Below are 8,463 nucleotides of genomic sequence, written 5' to 3'. Positions count from 1 at the left end.
GCATGTTTTAGTATTGGAAAACACCAGACGTTCTTTTATTTTTTGGAGAAGAAATGGGGATTAGACCGCAATTAAGATGATATCTACTTTGGCTTTTGATGTCTCACTCCTGACGATTGACTTTTTATCTCCGTTTTGGTGCCAATTATCGTATGTATATAGCTCAAACTAGAGATTTACTAAAGACAAAAGAAAACATTTTCTAATAATAGCTGCATGCCAAATGCCAACCAGTTTTTTTTTCTCTTTTAACCAAACTAGCCCTTTCAAATTTGTTTTAGGTGTCTAAAACATTTCAAATCAGAAATATAGTTGTTTGTTCTTTTACTTCCATAAAATTGCTGACTAGCACAGTAATTTTCAAATATAATATGCTAAGTGGATAATTGATTTATATAAAAACCGCTTAAAAAATTATAAAGTCTTAAAGAAGAATTTTCTACATAAATTAATTTTTATACAAGACGTGAATCCGATTAGTAGTTTTATAAAGGTGAATTAGATAAAAGGAAGTTAAAAAACAAAAACAAAAATTCGGTAGATTTACAATTGTCAAAAGTTCAATGCCAACTTCCTGCAGTCCTGAGTTCCTGCAGTCATGTTTGCAGAGGATCCTTCCCAATCCTTTTCCCCATTTTTATATAAGTCGCCCTTCTCCCTCGCTCACGGGGAGAACAAGTCCCGAGCTCGAATACGCTTGCTATGTATCCGCTCGCAAGTACGACACGTGTATCCCAACGGGCCCCACTAGTCCCGAAATCAGTGGATACCATCTCGCCGGGAGGATAACGTGGCCTTGATCCTTTCAAACATCCCCTCTTCTCCTCTCCCCCTCTCTTCTTTATTCGTCCCCCGAACACGCACATTTCGCATCCGCACTCACTATCCTCCCTTCTTATTCTCCTCTCACTGTAGTGTACCCTCGGAACGATGGCGAAGATGGTGGCATTGATGGATAGCCGGATAACCCCGTCGGCCTCCGCCCACCACATGTTCGGTGGCGGGTCTCTGAGAGATGGAGAGATGATGGGCCAGAGACTGAACCTTTCGCGCCACCGACGTGAGCAGAGGATGGCGAACGTGAACGGGAGGGGCGGAGTTAGAATGTCCGTTGTCACCACCGATGTCGGGACGGATGTAAAGGTGCGAACTTTTGTTTGTCGTGTGACCGGTGTTGGAGATGTTTGCCTAAACTGATGCTTGTGGTTGGTTTGCGTAGTTTCAAAATTTGGATATGGACAAGAGGAATCCGGGGTCGGTTGTGGCGGTTATCTTGGGTGGAGGAGCTGGGACGCGGCTTTTTCCGCTTACGAAGAGAAGGGCGAAGCCTGCGGTGAGTATGAAGAACCGATCTTGTGACATTGGCATTGTCAAAATCTGATCTTGATCAACCTATATCTGGATAGACTATGACAATGCTTTACATCACTTCCCCATATTCTTGGAAGTGACCGATTATGTGCTTTAATCAAATATTTCTGGAAATAGCAAAATCCAGTCAGTACCACTATTCATCAATCATTTATTAACCTTCAAACTTAAACGAATTACCATGCTTAGAATTTATCCATCTGTTAACATTATGGTGTTGCATGGTACTCATACTTTTACAGGTACCTATTGGTGGTGCATATAGGTTGATCGATGTGCCGATGAGTAACTGCATTAACAGTGGGATCAACAAGGTGTATATTCTCACGCAGTTCAACTCTGCGTCACTAAATAGACATCTTGCTCGGGCATATAACTTTGGCAATGGTGTAACCTTTGGAGATGGTTTTGTTGAGGTATATGATGATGCAGCTTGTTCAACTTAGCAACAATTCCATTCAGTTGTTGTGTTAGTAAGGCTAAAAATTTGTACAAAATAACAATTCATATTTTCCCACCTCAAGCTAGTTTAACACATGCCTAGCTTATAGTCAATAGAATTAGTTATTTTGGAATAGAAGGGTTTTCTCTTCTTACCTTTTTGATATCCAGGTTCTAGCAGCCACTCAAACACCTGGAGAGGCAGGAAAAAAGTGGTTTCAAGGTACTGCAGATGCCGTTCGACAGTTTCATTGGCTTTTTGAGGTATCTATTATTTTTCTCTTTGAAAATATCATTATGCATTTCTTGTTGCAACTTTTTGGGAAAGTTTAGTATCTCTTTGTTACACATTCTGATATATGTTATGCTCATGATGAAAAGAAAATAGGTTGTACCATGTAAATTGTTATAGCTTGTTTTTGCTATATCTAGCCTAGAAATTTAGTTTTTTTTAGCTATGATTTATGAAATATTATCTGGAGGGCTTAATTAGACATTGGAGTGTCAGATAACAATTGCGACACAATTAACAACATATGTGAAAAGGAAAAAAAAAGGACCGGGAGATACTACTTCTTTCAAAAAACTAAAAAAAAAGAAAGAAAGAAGAGGAAGAAGAGGAACAAGAAGAAAAAGAAAAGAATGATATATAGGCTAATATTGTGGTTTACATTCATACGTAGGATGCCAAAGGTAAGGAGATAGAAGATGTATTGATTCTTTCTGGAGACCATCTTTACCGTATGGACTATATGGACTTTATTCAGGTGAGTTATGAGCAAAAGCCATTTTTTTCAATCCTGTTTATTCAGTAGCATTTTAATACTGAAGTCAATTTATTTCCAGAATCACCGAGAAAGTGGTGCTGATATTACCATTTCTTGCTTACCGATGGATGACAGGTGACTAATTACATAACTGCAAATAGGTTTTGTTCATTAAGAAAAAAAGAAATAAAAAAAAAAGAAATTATTGTTTTTTTATTTGGATGCTTCTTCTTTCTCCAAATAGTAGTTTTTTATTTTCTATTTTTGGATAATATCTTATCAAGTGACTGTTTTTCAAGTACAGAATTTCTGTACATGATGGGATTTTGATTTATTTGGTTCGTTGTCTTATTTAGGCCTTGGAGACAAAACAAATCCCTAAACAAATAATAGTCATCTTTCTCTCTCCTCTAGGCTCTTTACATGTTTAGAGGACTTTCTAGAGGGGTTGCTCCTAGGTTGCATGAGCCTAAAGTGCAATCAAGAAGGTAGATTACTCTATCGCCGACTTTCCTTGTTACTCTTTTGCCAAGTCGCTCCATTGTCTCATTTTTTGCTTTGGCCAGGGATCTGACATTAATTTTTGAGGGTTGATGTCAGGTTGCTAGTTGGTCGTAAAATTTGATGATACAGTTGGATCCTTTTCATCATTGAATTGTACTCTAGCCGACCCATATAGTTGAGAAAAGGCTCAGTTGCTCAGACAATGATGAGAGTTTCTGTAAATGCTGATCTCTTGTTTTTTGGGTAAAGTACTTAGGAAGCTAAAATTTCTAAGAGAACCATTTCTTTCATTTTAACAAAGTAAGCTCTCGTAAAGCAGTCTAAGTACTAGAAGCTCACTAATAATGTGGTCATTCTGAACTTTCCTATTGTGATACTTGGTATTTGAATATTTCAGTTCAAGACAATAGCTACATAACACATTTCTTTCTCCTTGCAGCCGTGCATCTGATTTTGGTTTAATGAATATAGACAACAAAGGTAGAGTCATATCGTTTAGTGAAAAACCAAAAGGAGATGACTTGAAGGCAATGGTAATTTCAGCATACCTTTCGTTTTTATTTTCTTTTTTAACTAGCTTTGCATATATGTAAACATTAGATCTAGATTCTTAGTAGTCCATATAATCATGGTGATAAACGCTGTTAGATGCTTGGATATGGATCATTGGTAATTCTCATCTGCTTTTACAGGAAGTAGATACAACTATCTTGGGTTTGTCAAGGGAAGAAGCAGAAAAGAAACCATATATTGCTTCAATGGGAGTGTATGTGTTCAAGAAAGAAATTCTTTTGAATCTTCTAAGGTATGATCATTGAATTTTAGTAAGAGTTCTGCTTCTCAAGGAATGTGAGAGAAATTAAAGGATGTAGGAGGATGTAATTGATTTTAACTTTCTATTACTTTAATATATATACATATATAAAGTACTACGAACTTTATATTAACATTTTAAAAAAAATTAACATCCTTTTAGCCATTGAATTCACTTTGAGATTCAGAAAAGCTCATCTGAAGGTCAAATAGGGTGATGGTAGCTTTTCTCTCTCCACCTTGAGATTAGCTTTTGACACTCACAATGCACAATAGATGGCTAGGAAAGACTTGAAACTTATCATAAAGTTTCTAATCTAACTATATTATATTTATATATATATATATAATTATACATCTATTTATGTGGGCTAGATTACAGACTTTATATAAAACTTTTTCCAAAGTTTATTACTTTCTAGCCTCTGAATGCATCTTGAGATTCATGAAAGCTCATACTAAAGTGAAATTAAGTGAGCATTTTGTCTCTCTTGATCTTGTGATCTGTTGCTGAAGTTTTAGCATAAAGTTTCTAATAATAGAATATATTCCTTTCAACGAGATCTCACAAACTAAGTAGGAGCTAACCTTGCTAGATAACAAGTATTTCTCTTTCGTAGTGCACTACTATAGAGAATTTGTGCAAGTGTTGTACTCTGAAACCATATGGTTATTACTTAAAAATGATATGCAGGCTGTAGATTTTTTTATTTTGGTATGTAGAGCTGTTTAATGAACTTGTTGCATATACATTTCTTGGAACTCACTTATTCTCTCAAAATAGAACTTGTAGCACATTTGTAAAATGGATCCTTATATATTATTGATCATCGTTAGGTCAGATGGCGGTTTCCTACTGCAAACGACTTTGGATCTGAAATAATCCCTGCTTCTTCAAAGGAGTTCTACACCAAGGTCTGTATTATCTCTTAGTAGTTTGCTCAGATCCTAATGTTACTTTGATCTTCTATAACTAGTTTAATTTTTCACTTTCTTCTTTCACAGTTTAAATTTCATTTCTATCATAGCATTCTCAATTACTAAATCAGCCTTAAAAGCTTCACTAATTTGTTCAAGATGAGAATCGAAATATTTATTTAAGGAACTAGGATGTTTATCACATTTTAATTACTAATATTTCCGTTAAGTTGGTTCGCAATGATTTCCTATCATGTGCAACTGTGTCATCATGAAAAATCTTGGTTCCTCACTAGGTTATATACACATACTTTATTCTTCATTTCTTCTCACTAGATTTGCACCATCATGATTTATTTTTTTTTAACTTTCTTTAGGAAGTCATGATATAGATTTGTTTTATGAGCTTTCATTATTCAGCTGATGAGAAATCATTGCAGGCATATCTTTTCAATGATTACTGGGAGGATATTGGGACTATTAAATCTTTCTTTGAAGCAAACCTTGCTCTCACCTCACATGTAAGTTTTTATGTATGAATATAGGGTTGAGATAATTAGGTAACTGCAAGCAACTATCTGTTGCATTTGTATTTCGCTGATGCAATCTAAATTCTAAATTTATATATTTAGTTCCTATTCCCTTGGAACTTCCTGGTTCACTTTTTGTTGTATATTATATACATCGTGCAGTACTTTCCAGCTAATGTGAACCATATCTCATGTAGTGAGATACTACTAGCTTCCTTGAACCATTGACCAGAGGAAATAATTAATAGGCCTTTTGCTCAATACCCAGCAACTACTGGATTCCTTCCCTTGGTTGCAATCACCATTTAAAAATGCTGGATGAAACCAGCCTGCTGGTTTTCTAGTTGGACCACTGGCAACTTGGCTCTTCTATAAGGCAATCACCTTTGGACGATCAAACCTGTGTAATTTGACATTGATGATGTGCATATGCCTTGGTAACTAATTTTTGTCGAAAAAAGGTGTTATAAACATAGGTCGTTGCATAAACTCCACTGCTGCCAAACAGGAGGTATCCAACTTAGGAATCTCCCTTTGATAGCCTTTCTAGAAGAGTTAAAAGTCATTGGTCACCATAGAAAGCCAGTAGTTAGGGAATTAAGTCATGCTTATGAGCATGGACCTTCCACCAGAAAATTATGTGTTCAGTTGTTTTACAATCATGGTAGTAACCATATAATGATGAAATGAACATGCTCTCTTACGTGACCCTTCATGTCCATATCCAACACTAATTTTTCATTGTTATCTAAGAATTTATTATGATTTTTTCTTCAAATGTTGTACATGTAGTCTTATTATTCACTATTAAAGTTCTGTGCATGCTGCAGCCGCCAAGCTTCAGCTTTTATGATGCCAAAAAACCAATGTATACATCTCGAAGAAACTTACCTCCAACAATGGTTGACAATAGCAAGGTAGATTACAATTTTGTAAAAGTATTCCATCTTATTTTGCTTACACTCCAAGAATTCCCATCCGATAGATGGTTGCAACTATAATTTTTGTCACATCTTACTTGTCACCCTTACTTTATCTAGTCATGTATTTGTAGATTGTTGATTCAATTGTTTCCCATGGATGCTTTATGGACAACAGCTTCATAGAGCATAGTGTTGTTGGAGTCCGATCTCGAATTAGTTCTAATGTGCATCTAAAGGTTGGTTTGATTTCTAAATGTAGCCCAGTAAGAAAAGGCAGAATTTGTACTTTTAACAATCACAACTGAAGCTACAAAAAAGATGGTTAACAATTTGGTGGCACTTTATATGCAGGATGTAGTTATGCTTGGTGCCGACTACTATGAAACAGATGCAGAAATAACATCATTGCTAGCTGAAGGAAGGGTTCCCATTGGAATCGGAGAGAACACAAAAATAACGTACTCCTTGTTTCTAAGCTATCTTGTTATCGGATGAAATATGCCCGTTAATTCCATTATTAATTTATCAGTATTCCTTCTTTTATTTGTCTTGCAGGAACTGTATTATAGATAAGAACGCAAGAATAGGAAAGAATGTGGCAATTTCAAACTCTGAGGTATATTATTTCCATTACCTTGTGCTATCTAAATACTTGTACATAAAATTCATTTCCGTTTAACGTTTTAGCTCATGACATAATCAGACAATTAGTTGACACCCTGCCCATGTCTCTCTTTCTCAAGACGTGTTGTGGTTGATAGAGCAGTTGTATTTTGCTGGTATGAACTATCGTCGAACTTATACTTTTGTTTGGGTGTTGCAGGGGGTGCAGGAGGCAGATAGATCTTCTGAAGGTTTCTACATACGTTCTGGCATCACCATTATTCTGAAGAACTCCACCATTGAAGATGGATTCGTCATATGAACTCAATCTTCCTCTGGTCTATGTAGAGGATCAATAAGCAAACAGTGAAAACTCTTGTCATTTATCCACGCAATAATAAATTGTATATACAGTTATAATTTTGGTTATTCAAATCAATCTCTCTCGCATTTTTGCAATCATTTCCATTCTATCAACTATAGTTTTTGCTCCTGAGTTGTTAGAGTTTTCCCTTCATATTATAGTGTTTGCTAAAGTTTTACTTAGGATAAGACTCTCAAAATGGCTAGATAGATAAGTCGGCAACTCAAGGAAAATGTTGCCGACTTCTCATCGAAGTGAAATTAGTCGCTTTCGTTTCTTCTTAAATTAATCCTCGCTGAATTAATTATTGTTAACCGAATAAACTGGTGGATAGAATTCGATCCACCGACTCGGAATAAGTGGATCAATAATTAGTCATTCCTAACGCATCCAAATTCGATCAACTTCCATCTTTCGATCCTAAAACGTGGAAATTTATTTATATAAAAATGGTACCAGTAGCACTGCTCCAAAGAAATGTAGTTAAATCAATTTTTTTTTTTAATCTTCTTCTTTCTTTAGCGTGCATTTATAATTCTATCGATGACCAAGGTTTCTTATTTGGTATGAATAAGTGTATATACGTAAACGTAGTGATTATAAGTAAGATAAGAATAAATAGGTAAATAAATAAGAAGATAGAGTGTTAGTTAAGCTTACTCTTTATGTATAAATAATTGTAAAGAAAAGGGCGAAAATAAATCATTTATATAATGAAAAATCATAGCTTTCTCTAGGTAAATCCTAGAAATAATTTATAAATTGCTCTCCGACAAAAAGAAAATTATATTATAAAAGAATGCTTAGAGAATTTCGTGAACAATAGAGCAGTTTGTGCAAAATTTATTATAGGATTGTTGTATGAGATAATAATTTTTTACATAGGACTTAGCAGATTAAAAAATTATAATAGTCTTGAAATAAGATTGAACGGTGTTGTACTTTAATAAAAGAAATATTGTAGCAGTATTTTAGTAAAAAAAAACTCGAGTTTTTAATTATTTTAAGTTTGTTAAACTTTTTTATCACGTGTCTAATTTAAAAATAATTTTATAATATAAATTATTGACTCGATCAACTACTTATATATGTTAATGACCCGATCAACGACTAATATAAATTAAAGACGTGGCAAAACACATCTAATTCTCTGTGTAATGAACACGAACACGAAAAGATGTTAGGCTACATCTCGCTGCCGATTTCCTTTTCCCGAGCGATGTCGTTGC

The 8,463-nt window shown here is 34.9% G+C and overlaps 1 protein-coding gene across 1 annotated transcript; it reads left to right on the top strand.

The window, feature by feature from the left end:
- The first annotated feature begins 641 nt into the window (after window positions 1-641).
- Window positions 642-7,332, top strand: LOC140802772 (glucose-1-phosphate adenylyltransferase large subunit 3, chloroplastic/amyloplastic-like). Its single transcript, XM_073158378.1, has 15 exons — window positions 642-1,143; window positions 1,220-1,333; window positions 1,614-1,787; window positions 1,984-2,076; window positions 2,496-2,579; window positions 2,659-2,714; window positions 3,523-3,616; window positions 3,776-3,888; window positions 4,739-4,811; window positions 5,255-5,335; window positions 6,175-6,261; window positions 6,399-6,503; window positions 6,619-6,725; window positions 6,823-6,883; window positions 7,091-7,332. The coding sequence occupies exons 1-15, from the start codon at window positions 931-933 to the stop codon at window positions 7,190-7,192; spliced, it is 1,557 nt and encodes a 518-aa protein (XP_073014479.1). The 5' UTR covers window positions 642-930; the 3' UTR covers window positions 7,193-7,332.
- Window positions 7,333-8,463: the final 1,131 nt, after the last annotated feature.

Source organism: Typha latifolia, chromosome 1, assembly GCF_019914945.1.
Source record: "Typha latifolia isolate L0001 chromosome 1, TyphaL0001v2, whole genome shotgun sequence".
Classification (NCBI taxonomy): Eukaryota; Viridiplantae; Streptophyta; class Magnoliopsida; order Poales; family Typhaceae; genus Typha; species Typha latifolia.
Note: the sequence above shows the minus strand (reverse complement) of the source record. Positions and strands in the feature narration are given on the sequence as shown.

What these genes read in the sequence shown, in the direction of transcription:
- LOC140802772 (XM_073158378.1), top strand. Translation starts at nt 931, where the DNA reads ATGGCGAAGATGGTGGCATTGATGGATAGCCGGATAACCCCGTCGGCC. An exon ending in ACTATATGGACTTTATTCAG is followed by an intron (nt 2,580 to 2,658) that starts GTGAGTTATGAG and finishes ATTTATTTCCAG; the next exon opens with AATCACCGAGAAAGTGGTGC. An exon ending in GTTCTAATGTGCATCTAAAG is followed by an intron (nt 6,504 to 6,618) that starts GTTGGTTTGATT and finishes CTTTATATGCAG; the next exon opens with GATGTAGTTATGCTTGGTGC.